The sequence below is a fragment of the Arvicola amphibius genome, chromosome 14, assembly GCF_903992535.2.
Source record: "Arvicola amphibius chromosome 14, mArvAmp1.2, whole genome shotgun sequence".
NCBI lineage: Eukaryota > Metazoa > Chordata > Mammalia > Rodentia > Cricetidae > Arvicola > Arvicola amphibius.
In genome coordinates this window covers 19,148,379-19,168,234 of record NC_052060.1, presented here as the reverse complement: position 1 = coordinate 19,168,234, position 19,856 = coordinate 19,148,379, and the positions used below count along the sequence as shown (strand labels likewise).

Below are 19,856 nucleotides of genomic sequence, written 5' to 3'. Positions count from 1 at the left end.
TTATCTTCCTGGCTCCATAAGAGCTCCATGTCTGTTTAAAGCAGCTTCCACCTGACACGGGGCAACGCCTCTATTTCCAGTGTCCACTCCGGCTTGGGGAAAACATCTTGCCCTTGAACTCAGCTGGGAAGTAAGGGAATGTCATTCTTATCATCCCCTTACCTCTCCTCCTTTTGTCTTTACCCCTACAAGAAATCCACCCAGACACCAGCTAATGTAACTGCTGTTTATTAGAAAGAGCAGAAGAGACAGAACGCAGGCCCTCGGGATGGAACGGAACCAAGTGAGCATCAGCAGCAGCGTCCCTGGCTCAGCATATGCACTTGTTGCCCCACTTGGCCATTTTGTTGTTGATTGGAATCTTGAAGAAGCGGTCACACTGCAGCAACGCAGCAATTTTCTCCAAAGCCTGAAGGAACAGCATACCGGGCCTCATTAGGATTCTAGGCCAGGCCAGCAGACCCACACCGAGAAACAGTGGCATTCACATATGCTGCCTGCCTACACCTAGTTCTTTCAGCTGTTGCTTAGCAACCTAGAGGTGCCTACTGACTCCTTTAGGCAGAAGTACAATGGGGCCTGCAGGGTGTAGGGAGCCTGTGCTGCTTCTGTGAGAGAAAGGGACATAGACATCACCTCAAAGCGGCACATGAAAGCCTTCAGATTTGGGAACTCATCCAGGCACTTGGGCTCAAACATCCGGTTCTGGTCCAGGACATCATAGGTGAGGAAGTCCACAAAGGTGAGCTAGGAGAAGAACAATGAGATGTGAGGCCTGAGGAATGAACCAGAACCCGCAGAGACAGGCGGGCTCCTCTCCTGTGCCTCCTTCCTACCTTTTCCCCTGCAAACCATGAGAACTTCCCCAGGAACAAGGAGAATTGCTTCAGCTGTGCAGGGAGCTGTTCCAAGTACTGAGGCTTCAGGTTTTCCTAGGGAAAGAACAATGATGTTCTTGGATGGATACAATGGTTCGACGGGGGTGACCAGAGTTTGATTCCCAGGTCCACATTAATGCTGTCTTTGGACTCTGCACACATTGTTCGTTCTCTCTCTCTCTCTCTCTCTCTCTCTCTCTCTCTCTCTCTCTCTCTCTCTCACACACACACACACACACACACACAGAGAGAGAGAGAGAGAGAGAGAGAGAGAGGAGAAAGAGAGAGAGAGAGAGAGAATAGCTGACAGCTGTAGTCAGAGCCTGGCCCAGTGATGGACACAGCAGACCCTTCTCTAAGCAGCTTCTTACCGCCTTCACTTGGAGGAGGCAGGACGGGGAGCTTCTTTGGAAAGGAAGAGACACTAATGCCGGGATTACACAACAAAACAAAACAAAACATAAAATCTGTTTCCAATCCTTATGGACTGGGTCGATGAAAAGATGGTAACCACAGAGGGGAGCAGAGCAATTCGTAGCACGTTTGCCTGAAAGGCAGCACAGCTGATTACCGGTAACGCAACTCACTCACGTGGTCAGAATTGTAGCAGAGCCGAACCAGCTGCATGCGGAAGTCCATTATCTGGTTCTCCATGATGTCCACTCTTATCTTCTCTTCTTCAGTGTCCCCACCTGTAAGTCAGACGGCAAAAAGTCACCCTCTGCATTACCCACCTTGGGCCTCGTCTCTCTCCATCAGCGCTGGGCCACTCACACATGTTGTGCTTGCGCGCGATGTAGCGCAGGATGGCGTTACTCTGAGTGATCTTGTTCTTCCCATCCACAAGGTAGGGCAGCTGGAAGGAAACCGGGACTTAGTAAACCTAGGTTGGTCTTGCCTCTCCCACCCTTCCGGAACAGACTTGCAAGGCAGTAAACATGAGATAACAGAAGCTAGGAGAAAGAAAATAGCTAGCACTCGGTCCCCACCTGATTCTAGACAAGCATGCTGAATTCTGTGTGTCAGTGTGAATGTATGCATGGCATGTCGACTTTCTCAGAATGCTTTTTATAAACAAGCTTTTTTTATATTTTAAAGTAAAAAACTAAGAGTAGTGTGTTTATGGATACATTAAAGAGCATTTAACAACCCTGACACTTAAGAAGATACTGGGACACATTGAGATTTCTATCAGTGACAAAGTCACACCCCTGGGCTAGTAACTAATGTCTCTTATAGCCTGTCTTTTTGAGAGAGAAAAATGTGTTTGACAGTCGTTAGTGGGAGTTAAAAGTTGCTCTCCCCCTGTTCAATGGCTTTCGAATTCTATCCATTCTCTCCATCTGAAGAGCCTCTATTCTAGATTCTCCCAAACCAGAGACGGAAGTAAAAAGACTGATAGCCAGGTGGCCTTCCCTTCTGCCCACTCCTCCAAAGCCACCTACGTTAGGAAAATCCAGATCTAGCTTGAATTTCACGTCCAGCCATTGGCTCCTATCATAGTCAGGAGCTGGAAGAGAAAAAGTGGAACCCGACTCCCTTACCAGCCAAGCCGAGAAATGACTTAGTCCTGATACCTCAAAAGTTCCCAATCCCCCAAACCTAACGCTTGGGTTTCTACAGCCTACGTATTAAGATTTGATTGGACAGCAAGAGAGAACCCCATGACTGAGCTTCTCTTGGCACAGTTCCCAGTTGACTGGAGCAGGGGACCCATACAAATACAACCTCGGTGTAGTGTTCCTCCCTGGGTGAAAGACAACTGGAGGGCCACCCTGGCCCAGGGCAGGGGGCCACCGGCACCCACAGACATTACCTTCTCCACACGTGTACCGTTTCTCCTCATAGCAGGTATCAGTATACTCCAGGAGCATGCGGATGGCATGAGCCAGCTAAAAGTAGGTGGGGGGCGAGGGGGATGGAGAAGGACCCCGGTCAGCGCGCCTGCGCGGTTGCCACTCGCTCCCAAGCCCCCCCCTCCCCCCGCCCTTCAACGTCCCCAGCCCAACGCGCTGCGAAGTCCCTGTATCGTGTCGTGGGGGAAGTTGTTGTTAAGCAGCCCCTTCGCTCTGGCCCCGAAATGTCCGGTATCCTCCTCTCCCCACGGGCCTGGGGACCCCACAGGCTAGCCGGAGGTAGGCCTCCGAGGGCAGTTCAGCCGACCCTGGTCACAGCTGGGAGGCCCCCTCCGAACTGGCTGCAACCCACCGACACCGCCTGTATCTGTCCCAGCAGCAGGGCTGGCGAGGAGCCACTCACCCCGCGGATATCCCAGTAACCCAGAACCATAGACGATTTAGACGACATGTTGGAAGATCTAAGCCCCTGCGAGGATATGCGAAGACTTGAGGGCGCCCAACTTTATACTGGACGCTGTGGGCGGGGCCAATGTGATCGGACTGGCTCCTCCTTCCTCGCCCCGTGCTCCACCCGCCTTTCGCGTGGTCGCGGGGGCCACGGGCGCGCACGCGCAGCTGCGGCGCCTGAAAGCTTGTGGTGCGAGCTTTCTACCCGGCTGCTGATGCATCCACACCCCGGCAGTGGGGACCTGGACCCTAGTTACCAGGGGAGCGTGAGAGTCATGCCGCATAATGAGCTGGCATTGGTCAGCGGGACTCGGAATTCTGACCACAAGGGGACCGCTGTCTTTGGCTCCTTTGGAGGGACATGTGAAGGGCTAAGAAGGAAAACACAACAAGAACTAATAAATCACGCAGACACATAAAATTGTGAGGTAGGAAATGATTTGGGTATAAGGCAATACCTAAAGTACTTTGGGGGTAGAAATAGCCTCTGTCCAAGATACACAGTGGCTCTGTCAGTTCTGGCGAGATTTGTGGGCTATTGTGGAGGAGGGGTTTAGGGGAGTCCAGAGTTGTTCTGCTCACCTTCCACAGCACAGCTATCCAGGGCTCCCAACATTTACTCCTCGAACCTGGGTGGTAGGAAATCATACTTCCCCATAGTTTAGCTGAATCAAGCTTCAGACTTTGTAAAAAGATGTTGTACTAAAAAAGAAGTCAGAATAGAGACACGTGACTTTATAATCTCCCCAAGAAAACAAAAGCCATTGACAAACTAAGCTGAAGCACTAGACTAAATCGCATCCCCGTGTATAGAGCATCCCAGCGTGCCAGGCAATGGTCTGGGTGATTCACTTGTAGTTAATATAGTCCAATTCAGGCTTTGTGCAGGCGGTGTTCTGCCTATTTTCTGGAAAAAGGAGTGGAGGCCTAGAGAAGATGAGTAAGCCAATCAAGTTTCCCCGGTGATCCAGGATTCAGGTTGAGGATGGTCTAATACTTTTGCTGGTTCCACTGTGCTTGGCTAGTTGTATAGCCTCTCATCTTGCCATCATCTTTAATATGAAGTCAGGGGAACACTAGGTTTTCCCTGGTTTTTAGCTCTTAGAAGCCAAGGCCAATGGGTTAGTATCTCTTCCCATTTTAAGACCTTAACTTTCTGATTAAGTTTGCCCTTGATAAGACTCTGAAGGCCTTTTCTCCTCTTCTTCCTCTTCCTCTTCCTCTTCTCCTCTTCCTCCTCCTCTTCCTCCTCTTCCTCCTCTTCCTCCTCTTTCTCTTCCTCTTCCTCTTCTCCTCTTCCTCCTCCTCCTCTTCCTCTTTCTTTAAGATTTTGCTTTTCTAGTTTGTGTTCCTAACTACAAGAGATGCTCTCATGAGGCCAGGGAAGTTGAGGGAATTGATAGAGACCATCTGAAAAATAAGGTACTCTGCTCTGGATGATGTTGCGGGCTTGGATAAATTCAGCCAAAAATGATTTCCTGGACCATCTTAAGATCCTACAAGGGGATCTTAAATCCACGCGAACATCAAACCTTACCCTTAGAGTATATCAACGAAAGCATAGCTTCTCTTCTGTGGAGAAGAGTTCATTTCGTGAGTTTTGAGACCTAAGTAAACTAGGTCTTACACTGAAAGACAGGAGATGCCACATACAACCCAAATACACACTTAACCTGAGGACAGAGGTCCAGAGGGTGGACTGACTTGCCTGAGTTTGCACAGTGGACCTGAGGACTTTCCCCTCCCAGGTAATATGCCTGTGTTCTGCCAGTAAATAAACAGGTGGGAGGAAGCTCATGATTGACCCATCTAACAAACAGTAGTTGAAGTGGAAGTTCCCAGGAAGAGCGTGTGGTAGGTACCTCACCTCTTCACGCTCCTCTGGATCACCAGCCAACGTGAGCAGAGCCCACACCTGTCAGCAGCAGCTTCTCTGCTGCCGTGAGTGCCATGCCTTCAGCTGTACCAGGAGCTTTGGGTTAGACTGGGAGCCATGTTCATCGGAGGATAGCAATGATGAGCACTGCCTCATTTGGGAGTTTGTTTAGAGAGGAGAAAGAGAATGGACCACAGTCCCCAGAGGCTGATGCTCAGCTCCAGGTTGCAGTAAGTTCTCTCTTTAGCTCAGTCTGACCAGTAGAGGTTGTAGGGTTGTGGCTGCTTCATACCCAGTATCCTGGCTCCCTGTTTCCTCCCTTTGGTTCCCATCAGGCCCAGAACAAACGGCAAGGGAGAGACATATAACAGGCTTAAAGATGCTTTTTTTATTGGAAAGGAGTAAGAACAAGAGATTAGGAATAAGTATGCCAAGCTCAGGATAGGGGTAAAATAAATAGTAACCGGAGAGGAGTTCCAACCAACAAGGGTACCATTTGCCTCAAAGTCTGGGCCTGTTCATCTTCTTTGCTGTGTGATCTGGGATATGCAGTTTGCCACACACTGAAAGAGGACTTCTGAGGGCTCTAACTGGGTACCAAACATCTTGGATATGAGAGGTCTTTGGTCTTGGAGGTATTTGAGCTGATACCTAATGACTCATCTAAAGGAAGAAAATAATTCAGTTGCAGCTGGCTCCAAGTGAGGGATCCCCAGAGGTCATACCACCACCAATATGATTCGAGCTTCTAGACACCTGAGTGGAGAAGCTGAGTCCCCAGAGGAATATCCCACACCCAGTGTTCCCAGTTGTCCCTTTCTCAGCCTGAGAGGATATAAAACCTCTGGGCGGGAGTCAGGACCTCACCCCCAGCATCCTTCTAACAGCATCCAGCCGGGCCTGGATCCGTGGGGCCTCCTGTGGACAGAGCATCTGCAGCTCCCCGGGTCTCATGTGAAGTAGCTGGTTCCCCATCAGGGACCCCAGGGTCCTTACGGTGCTGTAAATAACAACAGTAAAATCCATCAGAGTTGGGGTGGAAGAATGCTTGGCCTCAGTATTTGTGTAGAGAAGGCAAGTTGGGGGTTACAGAAATTAGGTATCTTGCAGGTGCAGGAATAAGTCAGTTACAGAACTCCTAGGTTTGAGGACACAGCACTTTAGAAGAGAATGATCTGGAAGGGAGGGGTGGTGAAAGTGACAGGCCAGGTTCTTCCAGAATTTACTATCCTTGACTCCTGCTCTCTCACTATATGTGTTGCCCTACCCTGGGCTCAGACAAGCAGCCTTCTCCTGTTCTCTTTCGCTGAGCAAAGAAAGCCTGAGATGGAATCATCACGCACAATGAAAGCTAGGTTGCGTGTCAAGGTCCCTGAGGGGGAAGGGCCCTGCGGTTCTCACTTGAGTGCTTTACGAGGCTCTCCCCTTACCCCCCCTCCATGAGACTGGGCACTCACATGGTGGAGAAGTTCTCTGCTTGTAGCCAAGCTGTGACTTCATCGGGCTTTGAGCTAAGACGAAGCATTGGAGCCTAGAATGAAGGATACATGAAGTCAGAGGTCATCCCTTTCAGCCGTGCACAGCCTCCCATATTGCATCCATTTTCTACTGAGATCCATCAAGCTACTTTTCTTACCTTCTGGTTTTCTGGTTTGGCAGGGACCCTGACTTAATTTTTGTTCAGACCCTACCATGAACTTGCATGAACCCAGGAAGCATGCAGTGATAGCAATGCAATTAAACTATGACCATCTCCGTTTGTCACCTCATCCTCCCTCAGGACTCAGGGCTTCCTAAGCTGAGTGGTACCCTAAAGGATGGTTGTCTGTGGCTTCTAGGGCCTCCAGCAGGCAGGGGCTCCAGGATGTTGCTGGGAATGTAACCGGTCCGTCCTGCTTCATTTTTCACCAGCCACCAACGCTTGCTCTGGTCCAGGACCTGCCGAGAATTGCCACATCAGCCACCAGAACCTCTGTCCCCAAGGCTTTGTCCTTCCCTGGTCTTTCCCACTTTCCTTTTCTCTCTGTAAGCCACCCACTCCAGGCGAGCTGGACCTCCCACCAACCACCTCTTTTTTCTGGCTTCAAGCATAGGCCTCACCTCCAGAATCTCCCCCTCGGCCACAGTCAGTTCCCGTGCATTCCTTGCTTCAAACTCATACAGGACTTGCATTTTCAGGATGGAGTCGGAAGGTATGGGACTGGAGGATGGGAGGTTTGAGTCCTCGCTATGGTTGTATGGCTCATCCTGAGGGAAGTGTAGGCTGCTCCTCATCCTAGAACCTCTGAGTCGAGGCGAGAGACAGAGTCGGGATGGCTTGACAGAAGGGAACTGTGCCCTTGGCCCAGCCAGCAGAGCTCCAGATAGCTCCTAGTTACGGTTTGTTGATGACTTTTTGGGGTTTCCATAGGATTTGATGGCACTAGTGTTAGGTGTGGATTCAGTTACAAGGTTTTGCAGACAGGAGTGGGGGAGGGCTCTGAAATGTCATTTCTCTCTGAGAACATTTCTAGAAGTGGGGCTTTCTGGATCTTGATTCTGCTCTGAGCACTTTATACCTGAGCTTTGGGTACTCAGAGACTACAAGAAGAATTCAGAGACTGGGAGATAAGAAACTTTTTTTAACCCAAGGTAGAGGAGAGACATCATCCCACATGTCCATATCCAGCTAAGAGTTAAGTACAAATGGTCTCTGGGATGTAATGATCCATGGGTATGAAGGCTCTGCTCTCTACCTCCCTCCCTGTGACTGTGAGCATCCACTAAACCTGTGACATACCGGAAGGAAATAGAATCCTGGTTTCTTAGGGGTTCCTGTAAGAAACAAAACCAGAGTGGGTTAGAACAGGAGGTACCCGGTAGAGTGGCGAGGAGGGCTGCCCAACATCACAGGCCTGCAACACCTGCCTCTTGTCCATTGTCTGCCTCCGCATCAGGTACCCATACCATCCACCCCTTAGTTGTCGTGTGGTTTTGATCTGGACTGGAAGAGCTTTGTGTAGATCTCCGTGCTAAGCAACCCTTACCATGAAGTAGGGCTCTGGAATCTGCCAGCCATCGGAGAATGTGGGTCGGTAGGGTGGTGGTTCATCGCCTGTCCAGTCAGCCCTGAGGGGAGAACAAAGCTGGGTCTAAGACCACTGTGTGCCAGGCTGTGGGATGTGGGGAGGCGGTGATGAGAAGGCCTAGCCTCAGGGATCTGTGGCTAATGGGACATGGTGAGTGTATGCTTATGACAGGCTCTGGAGAACCCACAAAGGAGCAAGTGGCTAAGCAGGAACAGGACTAACAGTGTTAAGTATCTGGGGGCAGCCTCTTCACCTTGGTCCCAAAGGTACAGCTGTGTCACCTCCCTGGGAACACAGGGGACGCTCTGTCACCCTCATTAAAGTTTAGAATTAAAGTGGTGTGATCTAGAGTATTGGGGCTCGGAGACCCCTTTGGGGACTTTCAAAGAGCAACCCTACCCTCTTTTATTTATTTATATTTAAAATAGATTTTTTTTTTTAAAATAAAATACGTTCTGATTATGGTTTCTTCTCCCCCAACCCCTCCTAGATCCTTCCCCACTCCCCAAGCAACCAAATCCACATCCTTTCTTTTTCTCTCTCACTGGAATACAAACAGGCATCTAAAAAAATGAAATAAAATGAGGTAAAACAGAATAGGAGATAAACAAATGGAAGAAAAAGAGCCAAAGAAAAGGCTCTGGAAGCACATATAGATGTAGTGACACACATGTGCACACATAGAGACAACCCATAAAAACACAAAAGTGGACATAACACCTGTAAGGTAAAAGAAGAGGAGGAGGAGAGAAGAGGAGGAGGAGGAAGAGGAGAAGAGGAAGAGGAAGAAGAAGAAGAAGAACCCTTACAAAGTATTATGTGACAATTAACCTTCAAAAAATGCCATTAATTTCATTTTGTGTTACTACTACTTGGCCTGGAGCCTGGCCTTCAGAGTAGTTTGTATACCCAATGAGACTCCATTAGGGAAAAATAATTTTTCATTTGTGAACAGTTATCAATGGGAGACAGCTTCTAGGTTACAGATGGAGGCTCATGTCCACTTCCCCTCTCAGCACTGGGACCTCATCTGGCCCAGACCTGTGCAGGCTCTGTGCATGCTGCCACTGTCTCTGTCCCACCCCTTTTTAAAACACTTTTATTTTTGAGACAGTGTTCACTGAGCTGTGCAAGCACTGTGTAGCTCTTGCTGACCTTGAATTTGTAATCCTCCAGCCTCAGCCTCCAGGGTAGCTGAGATTACAGGTCTGTGCCCCTCGGCTGGTTCGTTCAGTATTTTTCTAACCTGTTTGCAGTGTCCCCACAGCAGCTCTCTGTCCTTCTGGCTAAGCAGCATGAAGAAATTTCATCATAGAAGACACATTGCAGTGGGGCTGCTCTGCCTCATGCCAGGATGGGCTCCTACTTGCCTCTCACCTCCCCCTTGCCCACAGCCCAGGACCACACCATTTCTAGACTCCAGGTTTATCTGCCTGAGAATGCTCACTCGCCTCTCAAAGTTCCTCTCCTTGCCTCACTGGGGCAGCAAGAAAAGTACCCTCTAAAGTTAGTACAGCCTCTTTCACTCGAAGGTACACGATTCACACAGGCCTGTTTCTTACCGTGCTGCACTTTCTGGCTGGGGGTGGGGCTGTTTTCCTATCACGGGGCGGCAGCATAGGCAGAGCTAATACATGCTTATTCAGGAGGAGTAAATTCTTCATCAGTGGTATTTTCTCTGTGCCCTAGAAACATGCTTGAGTCTTCTGTTGACCAGGTTACAACTTCCTTTGGTTATGGCTATGGTCCTGACTGTCTCTTTACCATGCCTCCAGGGAATGTGCGTTCATGCCTTGCCTATACTTCCTTACCTCTGGTTGCAGCCTCTGCCCCTAACTGGACTGAAACTGGTCCACTGAAAGTCCTGATTATCAGGCTAGAGATGTGTTTTCCAGCTGAGTGGGGGAGTGCTTGCCTGACATGACATGCTCAAGGCCCCATGCTTGGTCTCTACCAGGGGATGGGGTGATCCTGATCATCTGTTCTCCAAGTCCAGAGACTGTTCCCCATCATCCTGGATCACCAGACTGTTTAGTGTTACTTACAACTTTGGGTCATTTTGTCTAAAATGTAATTGGACAGAAATTTTGCTCTTCTAAGGACTTTTGCATGTCTTTTATTTTCTGTATTTCTTTCATGTTAATCTATTCACTTCTAGTTATTTTAAGAAATTAGGGATCCTTTTATGGCATATCTGACTTGATGGATTATTCATCAAATCTGTGCCATTTTATTAATACTGGGATTGTTCTGCTTCTTCATGGATATTGCTAAATTTATATCTGCTGACCAAGTCTTCCATGTTGCAAATGTGTGTGCATGCATGCCTGCATGTGTGTGTGTGTGTGTGTGTGTGTGTGTGTGTGTATTTATGTGTGTGGGGGGGTGTATATCCTCACCTTGGTGTGGGGCGTGCACATGTGAATGTGTATGTTTGTGCGTATGGAGGGCAGAGGTTGATGCCATCTCCACCTCCAATTTAACCTGGTGTGCTTCTCTTCAGCTAGGCTGGCTGTCTCATTCCAGGGACCCTCCTTTGTCTACCCTAACTCTCACACTGGGGTTACAGGATGCTGCCATGCTTGGCCTTTATATGAGAGCTGGGGATTCAAACTCGGGTCCTCAGGCGTGTGCGGCAGGCACGTTACAGACTATTTCTCAAAAATTTTAAGTAAGACTGGGTTTTGAAGCATAAAATGATAGGCCTAATGTTGTGGAATATTTGTACACTATGTGAAGATGTGTTACTGCAGTTGGTATAATAAAAAGATGAATGGCCAATAGCTAGGCAGGAGAGGATAGGTGGGATTTCCAGGGAGAGAGAGGAAGAGGAGAAGAAATCTAGGCACATAAAGAGTTGCCAGCTCGACACAGAGGAAGCAGGATGGGCAGTATGGAGATGAGGTAACGCCCCGTGGCAGAACATAGATTAATATAAATGGGTTAATTAATATAAGTCACAAGAGCTAGCTGAGGGCAAGCAGACCCTGCTCTCCTCTCTTGCTAGTACTCCACATCAAAGCTGTCCCCATGGGTGACGTGAGCCCAGTGCAGCTACAGGAGCCGGTGTCTAAGATGTTAGAAGAGGTCCAGACTTTATAAATCCCTTCCTCTGAGTGGCTAGACAAACCACCTAAAACAGATCCTTTCGGCTTTGACAGTCCAAATGTCCATTGATGAATAAAGGATCAACAAAATACGACTTGTCCATACGAGGGAATATTAGTCCACCACAAAAGGGAGGAAATTCTGACACATGCTACAACATGGATGAATTTTGAGGACATACTGATAAAAATCAGCTGGCCACAAAAGGATGAACCATGTGAAGTGCCCAGAATAGGGAAACTGATATGGGCATAGAGCAAAGGAAGCCAGGGGGAGATGGGGAATTATTCCTTTCCAGATATAGCCTTTCTGTTTGGGGTGAGGAAGTTCTAAAGTTACAGAGTGGTGTTGGGGCACAGTACCAATATATACTTAATGCTACTGAATTATATACTGACATCTGTACATTATCGTGTTATGTATATTCTACCAACAAAATAAGTACTGAAACGAATTCATGTCTTTAAGCAAACTGGACAAAACTTCACATGGGCCTGAATTGAAAAGAACTGCTCTTTAGGCAAATGTGTGGGAGTTTCCTTCCCAAGCCCCAGACTCTCAAATGACTTGTTTCCCTGCTGATAGCTCTGGGTTTTTGATATTTTCTTCTTATTTTGGTTACCTCTGCTCTTTGTGTTCTCTTTTTTAGATATCTCTCTCTCTCCTCTCTCTCTCTCCTCTCTCTCTCCTCTCTCTCTCTCCCCCCCCCCCTCTCTCTCCCCTCCCCCCCCCTCTCCTCTCTTTCTCCTCTCGCTCTCTCTCTCTGGACAGGGTTTTTCTGTGTTGCCCTAGCTGTCCTAGAACTCACTTTGTAGACCAGGTTAGCCTTGAACTCACAGAGGTCCACCTGCCTCTGCCTCCAGTTTCCCAAGTGCTGGACTTAAAGGCATGTGTCACATGATTCCTTTTTGCCTTCTTCCTACTTTCCTTCTGCTTCTCAGAGCCCTACCTTCTGCTACCAACCACACTTGAGGAAGCAAGGTCAGGGGCTCCCAGTGGATCCCTCACAGGCCTCTCATTGTAGCTACCTGACACTCTGAAACTGATCTATCCCATAGTTGGGACCTCTTAGCTGGGGACCCAGGTGTGTGGCCTCTGTAGACTATTCCTGGGACATGTTAGTCCAGGTTTCCAAGTGAATTTCCTTCCCAATCCCCAAGTTCTCTAACTGGCCCTATGCCTACCCCTTCAGCCACAGCATCTTGGCTTCTCTTAAACTGAAGCTTGCTGAGTCAACTTTTGGATGTTACATCTGTGACATCTCTTTTGTCAGACATTCTTAAATTCTTAAGATTCTTAAATTAAAGGCAGTGTTTAGTAAAAAAGTTGGGAACTCTGTGTAGAGTCCACCCCCCCCATTCTCGGTATGTCTCTGGTTTATGATAGCATACCACCAGGCAACACATCCTGTCCTGCTTTGGTTCCTCCACACCCGTTGTCTTCACTTACCGGCTGGTGGTCCAGGCTGTGCCTAGAGACTTCCAGAGAGTATTCTCGGGTGGGCTTACACAGGACTGTATCAGGTTTATGGCTTTGGGGGTGAGGAGGGGTGAGATCACTTTAGCTGTAAGGTCATCCTCAGGGCACTGTTCCAGGATCTGGAGGAGCAGTGGAAAGAGAGGTTCAGAAGGGAGTAGGAATTGTCCAAAGACCCCTCAGCTCTGTCTCCTCGCTTAGTGTCTGTCCGCCCCCCCGCTTCCTGTCTGTCCCCCACTTCCTGCCTGTCCCCCCAAATACTGGTGTCCTTGACTTTGTTGCCAGCCCCTCAGGTCTGCTGGGGGGTTTTGTCTTGAGTGGTATTCTGGCATGAAGATGCATGTTGAATAAAGGGCAGGTCCCACAGTTCCCTCTGCCTCTGTTCCTTCCTCTGCTCCTCCTTGGCTTTACCTTGTCCCCTTTGCCACCCCATCTGCCCTCCACTCACGAATTTCAGGGTTTGGAAGAGGAGGTTCACGAACTCAGGGGCACTTGTTTCCTGCAGCCTTAAGGCCAGCTTCCCCTGAAGACACAGCTCAATGTTGGTTTCCATCCAGCATTTCCCTTCGCCAGAACCCCAGCCCCCCATAAGTATGTTGCACCCTTCAAAAGTCCCCAGGGAAGGAGAAGCTGGAGCAGGGAAGGGTTTAGGTGACTGACATCAGAGAGAGGGGGAGTTAGGGGAGGAGGGACCAGAGCTGGTCAGAGCCACTAACCAGGAGGTTGAAGCTAAACTTGATCTTTTGGAAACAGTCAATGTACTCTGCTGGTGTTATCTCTGTGGGAGAAGGAATAAAGGTGAGGTTTCCAGGTCCTGCCAAGACACTCCTGCTCCTCTCCCTTGGCATGAAGTGCTTACTGTTTTGAGCCTTCTTCTTTTTCCTTCCAAGTTTTCTCTTCTTACGACTGTCCTTTGCCTTGGCCTCCTTCAGCCTTCCAGTGAACAGCTCAATGTCAGCCAGGAGATGGTTCAGCACCTCCTGGACCCCCAACAACACATGGCCTTGAGTAGACAGTCATGAAAACCCAGAAACTCTCCGCCCTGGCCCTGCTATCATCCCACCAGAAGTCCCAGCCTCAATCCCAGCCCTGCCCTGTCTATCCTGGGCATCTGGGTTCCTGAGAATTGGTCCTCCCTTCTCCCAAGCCCAGGAAGCCCTAGCAACCCTCCAACCACCTTCAGTTACCTCATCCATCTCCAGGTCCTCAGGAGATGGGGCACGCCTTGGGGGAGGAGGCAGAGTGAAGTCACTTGGTTCTCGGGCACTTGGGTAGTGTGCCAGGGACCTTGGGGATAGTGGGATGCCTGCAATGGATGAGGGGGTGGGGACCATGACCCTAGAACTTCTTTGACTTGATCCAAACCTTTTCTTCCACTTGCCTTCGGACACAAACTTACTTCGTTCTGAGGTCATGTGGTGTGGTTGTTCTGGAGGAAACCTCTGCTCTGGAGGGGACCTCCGTTCTGGAGAGTACCTCTGGTCTGGAGGGGACCTCCGTTCTGGAGAGTACCTCTGCTCCAGAGGGGGTGCCTGTTGTATAGGGAACGACCTTTCCGGAGAATACCCCTTCCATCTGTCCTGACCTGGATGAAGGACTCCATATCGAGGTCTGCTGAGGGCATGGGAAAAGATACAACTTTGATAAAGTTCTTGAGACAGATACCTAAGCCCACACTTCTGCCCCAGGGTCCATGGCACCACCCTCTGTCTCTAGGAGCCCTACTCCTGTTCCGTAGTCTCTACTTGAGCCTTCCCTGACGCTACCATGTTTCACCTGCCTGGTTCCTGGGCCTCCCTGGGTTCTCTAACAGCTTCTGGGCACAGTATCCAACACACTCAATACATTCCCAACACCCTTCATTGGACTAAGCCTTTATTAGTCCTTGGCATGTGTTTGTTAGGTCCCAGAATCATGAATTCTCCACGTGTAGCCAGGATATGGCCCTCAGGCCTGAGCTAGGACGCCCTGGATGTTGCTGGGCAGAAGCAGCCTACCTTTCTTCTAGTTCTTCATCCAGGGCCTTCTGCAGGCTTGTCCTCAGTTGCTCTGCCTGGAGGAAGCAGCAGTCATTATGTGTGTGAGTGTGCATGTGTGTGAGTGCGCGTGTGTGTGAGTGTGCATGTGAGAGTGTGTGTGAGTGTGAGTGAGTGTGTGTGTGAGTGTGCGTGTGTGTGTGTGCGTATGTGTGTGTGTGATGGTCACCAAACTCCACCTCTGGCCACTCTACCCGGTCACTCACCCCTATTTCCTGGCATTGGAAGAGCAAAGTGCTGGTGCCTGGCAGGCCAGACTCCTGCACAGTGACTGATAGGATGGAGTTGTAGGAGCAGGTGTTGAGCGCTACATCCATGGCCTTGATGTTGTCCAGGCGGTAAGAATCCAGGTTCTCCTAAGACACGCGGAAAGGCCAAATGTGGGGAGGTCACGGAGAGCCCCTGAGACTGTGAAAAGGCCATCGCCGTTCTCTGGTGGGCTGGGTAGAGTCTCTGCCCCAATTCTTACGCCTCTGTCCCCGGACCTTGTCCTGCCTCTCCCTGGTGTGGGATGTGTATTGAACGTGGAGAGGCACTGAGGGGCAGGTGGAGAGCCCAGAGCTTGCTCTCTAGCATCCTAGGTTAGCCAGGGCCCACAGCTGGGTTTGTCGAGAAGGCTGACCTTAGTCTCAATGTCCAGCAGCTGGAGCCAGCCATCTCTGACCTGCAGGAGCAGGTCTTGGCTCCACACTCGCCCCTGCGCATCCATCTCCTGAAGCTTCCGTAGGGCATCCTTCGGTTCCCGGACTCTCTGTGTCCCCAGCTTACATGTCATCAGATGCTAAGGGGACAGGAAGAGACTGGCGTTGGGAGAAGGTTTGGAGAGAGGATCCCAGATGGCAGCAGGCAGGGGAAAAGGAAGGGGAGGAGGAAGGTATGTCTTTGGCTCCCCCTGTGGGGAGGTCATGCTTTTCAATAAAGCAAGAGCCTCGAGAAGTTGACTTCTTGGCAAGGCTTCCAGGTCTAGAGCTAAGGGGTTCTGGGACTCCAAAGGAAACATTAAGGTGACTGGGTGGGGCGTGGGTTGGGTTCCAATCATCCAACAGTCATTCATGTTCCTCTGTGTGGGCTATAGGACCTTTCTGGTTCCCTTCACTGCATTTAGGAACCATTGTTCTCAGGTTGCCCCCCTCCCACTTGCTGACCTCACACGTCTGACCCCTGACTCTTGCCCATACCCAGATGTCTTTCCAGCTGTGCCAACCCAGTGTTTCGGGACTCTCAGGAAGATCCTCTTTCTGAGTCTTGCACAGAGAGAGCTCTAGCCATGGCTGGCTCCCAGGTCCTTGCCTTCTGCTGGTCCCATTGTTTGGCAGCTTCTCCCTGGGTCACCCTCCTCTAGACATCCCTCGCCTCCCTCAGCCCAATGTTGCTCTCCTGAGTTATCCACCACTTTCTCCAGTCTTTCGCTGGAGAGAAGCCCTCTACCTCCTGCCCCTGGACCCTTCATCCTCCCTCCTGCCCTGGTGCGGTCCTCTCACTGCATCTACACCGCCAGGACCTCAGCAGAGCCTACGGCCAGTCGCCTTGAATGTACCTCCTCTTGCTCTTGCCTGAAGGGCCTCAGTGAAGCCAGTTCCCAGCCTCACGCTACAGAGCCTCACTCTGAACAATGCCTGGGGAACCCCTTCTCTACTGCACTCTAGGTGTCCCACTTGTCTCTTAGTACCTGATGCTGCCGGGGTGGGGGTGAGTCCTGTGCCCCCTCTGGTGCACTGTGGCTACTTCCATGTCCCTAGTTGAGCAAGCTCTCTGACCACATCCTTGAAGTTTAAAAGCCAATTCAAATGACCAGATCTCAGAGTGCCAGCTATCCATTTGGGTGGGGCCAGAGACTCCATTGCAGTGGCTCAGGCTGGCCTGGGAGTACAAGCCAACTCTCCCTCTCTGTGACACTATTCCTTACGGCTGCCTCATACCTTCTTCCCCACAGCCATAAGCAATCCTGAACAAAGTACAGGAGGTGGGTTGGAAAACGAAAGGGTTGGTAGGATGGCTTTCTATGGGTCTTGACTATTTGTCACTTCTGTCCAGGGACCCAGTATCCACGCCCACCACCTCCAGCCGGGCCTGCTCTCCTCACCCTGGGACCGCTTTCTACTCCCCTGAACTTGGCAGGTGTTCAGGCTTCAGGCTTTCTGAGTCTGACAGCACAGAGTTCGGTCAGGCTGAGCCGTCGTGTCAGGGTCAGGTGTGTCTATGTTCTGGCAAGGCAAGACACTCCGGAACTCGTAGCTTTGCTCAGAAACTGCCTGGGGCCCAGAGGTACTCACCTCCACCCTGTGCTGTAGGAGGGTAGGTTCTGAGGCTATGCTCTGGGAATACTCCTTCCGGTGCACTGTGGGTACAGAGTCAAGGGCAGGGGCAGCAGAAGCGAGGTTAGGCTTGGGCAATTGCAGGGGCAGTGGAGAAGATGGGGTTTGGGGAGCTTGGCCCAGAGGGGAGCTGAGCAGGGTAGGGGAGGCAGAAAGCTTACAGTAGATGGCTCTGCTGCTAGGCCGTGACATGTCGACACTGATGAGGACAGCTTCCTAGAGTCACAGTGAACCAGGGACAGTCGTTAGACTTAGGAACAGAAATAAAAGGCCCAGGTGCTGCTGCTCTGACCTGGGACCTACTCACAATCTTCTGCATCTAATACCCTGCCCAAGAAGCCTGTCTTGTTAGGCTTGGAGGTCATGGTCCAGGGGAGAAAGCGTCGAGGTCAGGGGACACAACATGAATGGCCTCCCATAATTTGAATCTGGATTCGGATCTTACTCCAAGACTAAATGTGAAAGATGCCACGAATGAATCGCTTCTGTGGGGAGGGCAGAGGGCTCACTTGCTCTGCCTGCCATAGCTAGCCTCTTGTCCAAGCCTGCTTTAATTCTGCAAACAGGGGGGAAGGTCCCTCTAATGACCATGCCAGTAAGAATGTATTTAAGTGTGAGACTCTCTCTCTCCCTCCCTGCCACCTCTCAGATACAGAGATAGATAGAAGACAGACAGACAGACATATGTGGGAGGGGGTGTTGTGTGGAACTTGCCGGGACCTACACTCACCTGGTTCCTGACCGCCACTCCTCGTGTTCCAGATTCTCCCCAGGTACCCCCTCTCCAACTCTGTAAATCCAGCTCACAGTCATCTGGCTGCTAAAACCTTCTTTAACCACCCCCTGCCCAGAGCGTTCCCAAATGCTATTTTCAACACTGCCCATTCCTCTCTAACAACGGGAGTGGTCACAGTAGCCCCGCGGCACTCTGAGCCTGCTGCCAAGCCCCTCCGGACCCTACCTCATCTAGTCTCCGCCACCACGTATCCCACCGTACTTATACAGCACCAAATGGCGAGCACCACTCTAAGGATTTTGCCTTCAGTGACCCAGCAAGTACTCAAAACATCTCCAGAAGCTGGGCGGTGGTGGCGCACACCTTTAATCCCATCACTCAGGAGGCAGAGGCAGGCAGATCTCTGTGAGTTCGAGGCCAGCCTGGTCTACAAGAGCTAGTTCCAGGACAGGCTCCAAAGCTACAGAGAAACCCTGTCTCAAAAAACAAAAAACAAACAAACAAAAAACCCAACAACAACAAAAACAAAAAAACAACGCCAGAGTCGGAGCCATTACCCCCACTTCTCAGAGGAGGACAGCAGGCTAGGGCACAGTGACTATTTAATAGGGAAATGGTGTCTGCCTTACAAATGTGTTCCTGTCACTCGATGGACCATAGAGGGGACGCAGAAACATCTTTTGAAACGGAGTGGAGTTAAATGCCATGAATTTGTATGTGTCAGGTGTATGCAGGAGTCGAGGGAATGAGTGATTTGTACGCATTCGCATTCGTAGTGATTTTGTGAATCCCCATGCATTCACCTGCCTGGGGCATGTCAGTTGCATATCCCCGGCCAAAGTGTACGGAAGTGCCCATACCTGTTATTGGACTGTTATGAAAATGACGGGGATCTGTTACGGTGACTCACAGATGGAAAAAACAATTCGCCAGCGGGCGTCATGGGAACAGAGGAGGCAGCGGGTCTCCGTCCCCCCCCTCCCCACTGGGGTTGGGGAGAACCCCTTTCCTAGATCAGAGCAAGTGCTGGAAGCCTGACCCTTCCCTCTGCCCCCTTCACCTCCCTGGCCTGTGGCATTCAATTCCTGCTTCTAAATGGAAGAAAAAAGAGCCCTGCTCTGCTCAGCCCTGCCTGCTCTTTCACACAATATGATTCCTTTATGTCGCCAAGGGTTCCTGTGAGCTGACAGGTAGTTCAACAGCTACTGCTAAAGACCCTGAGGTGCTGTTTGCCCTGCCTGGCCCCTTTAGCGGCAGGCATTGGCCTTTGCTTTCCCTTGTGTAGGTGTATAGAACGAGGTACGGGTGTCTACATGACTGATCCCAGGGGAAGACTTCTGGAGCCCCTTGCTCTTTCTGGTCTCCAGCCAGAAATTCCTGGGGCTAGTCTTTCCTCCTAAACCTGAGACGAGGCTGCCAGATACCCCAACCCTGGGAAACCACAAGTGTACCCACATTGGCCCCAAGCTCTCCCATCCTTGCTATCCCCTGGAAATTGACTCTTACCTGAGTACCAGTGTAGCCGGATGTCTGGTCCCCCAGGAGGCTGATGATTGAGCCAGTCGTCCAGTGCCGTTGGCGGGAGAACCGTTTGGCCTCTCTGCCAGCTGCCTCAGGCAGAGACCTACTGGTGATCAGGTGGCCTGTGAGGAAGCAGGCTTTGAAGAAGCCACACCTGTGGTCTTTGGACTCTGGAGGGTGGGGAGGCCTCCCAGGCCGCCAACCACCCAGCACTGAAAGTGGACCTGAGGAAGTGTCAGTGGTGACAGGTGTCAGAGCTTGACCAGAGACCCCTGCTTCCCAAGCTTCCTCCTTGTTGACCTCTGGCCTTGGGTGTGGCTCCTCATCTCCCCGCTTTTCCCATACCTCTTCTGGGGCCCTGGGTTAGCATGAGGCACTAGGGTCACAAACAAAATGTCTCATGAGTCTGTTTTCTGTGTGAGGGGAAGGCCTCAGATGGACCAGAGGCTCATGAAAAGCTTTGGATTGGCATGCTTGTTTTATGTTGACGTACTGCACCCACGGGCATGTGATTGTATGTACCCAGGTCGTGCCCG

The 19,856-nt window shown here is 50.6% G+C and overlaps 2 protein-coding genes across 2 annotated transcripts; both read right to left on the bottom strand.

The window, feature by feature from the left end:
- Positions 1 to 212: 212 nt before the first annotated feature.
- Gstm3 (glutathione S-transferase mu 3) lies at positions 213 to 3,281 on the bottom strand. The gene is made up of 8 exons (XM_038311112.1): positions 3,138 to 3,281; positions 2,695 to 2,770; positions 2,324 to 2,388; positions 1,653 to 1,734; positions 1,470 to 1,570; positions 837 to 932; positions 637 to 747; positions 213 to 409 (listed from the first exon to the last, which is right to left on the bottom strand). Exons 1-8 carry the CDS (start codon positions 3,183 to 3,185, stop codon positions 311 to 313), a joined length of 678 nt encoding a protein of 225 aa, XP_038167040.1. The 5' UTR covers positions 3,186 to 3,281; the 3' UTR covers positions 213 to 310.
- On the bottom strand, positions 3,196 to 17,255 carry Eps8l3 (EPS8 like 3). Its single transcript, XM_042054135.1, has 20 exons — positions 17,225 to 17,255; positions 17,022 to 17,086; positions 15,371 to 15,529; positions 14,955 to 15,104; positions 14,710 to 14,765; positions 14,225 to 14,326; positions 14,112 to 14,152; positions 13,900 to 14,018; positions 13,572 to 13,692; positions 13,429 to 13,490; positions 13,161 to 13,235; positions 12,686 to 12,834; positions 8,087 to 8,168; positions 7,840 to 7,874; positions 7,161 to 7,344; positions 6,870 to 6,998; positions 6,518 to 6,591; positions 5,928 to 6,060; positions 4,893 to 5,099; positions 3,196 to 3,555 (listed from the first exon to the last, which is right to left on the bottom strand). The coding sequence occupies exons 1-20, from the start codon at positions 17,253 to 17,255 to the stop codon at positions 3,196 to 3,198; spliced, it is 2,334 nt and encodes a 777-aa protein (XP_041910069.1).
- Between the last annotated feature and the right edge of the window lie 2,601 nt (positions 17,256 to 19,856).

What these genes read in the sequence shown, in the direction of transcription:
- Gstm3 (XM_038311112.1), bottom strand. Translation starts at nt 3,185, where the DNA reads ATGTCGTCTAAATCGTCTATGGTTCTGGGTTACTGGGATATCCGCGGG. An exon ending in TAGATCTGGATTTTCCTAAC is followed by an intron (nt 1,735 to 2,323) that starts GTAGGTGGCTTT and finishes GTTTCCTTCCAG; the next exon opens with CTGCCCTACCTTGTGGATGG. An exon ending in CATGGTTTGCAGGGGAAAAG is followed by an intron (nt 748 to 836) that starts GTAGGAAGGAGG and finishes TTCTTCTCCTAG; the next exon opens with CTCACCTTTGTGGACTTCCT.
- Eps8l3 (XM_042054135.1), bottom strand. Translation starts at nt 17,255, where the DNA reads ATGTCACGGCCTAGCAGCAGAGCCATCTACT. An exon ending in TCCTACAGCACAGGGTGGAG is followed by an intron (nt 15,530 to 17,021) that starts GTGAGTACCTCT and finishes CTGTCCCCTTAG; the next exon opens with CATCTGATGACATGTAAGCT. An exon ending in TGCTGGACATTGAGACTAAG is followed by an intron (nt 15,105 to 15,370) that starts GTCAGCCTTCTC and finishes CGCGTGTCTTAG; the next exon opens with GAGAACCTGGATTCTTACCG.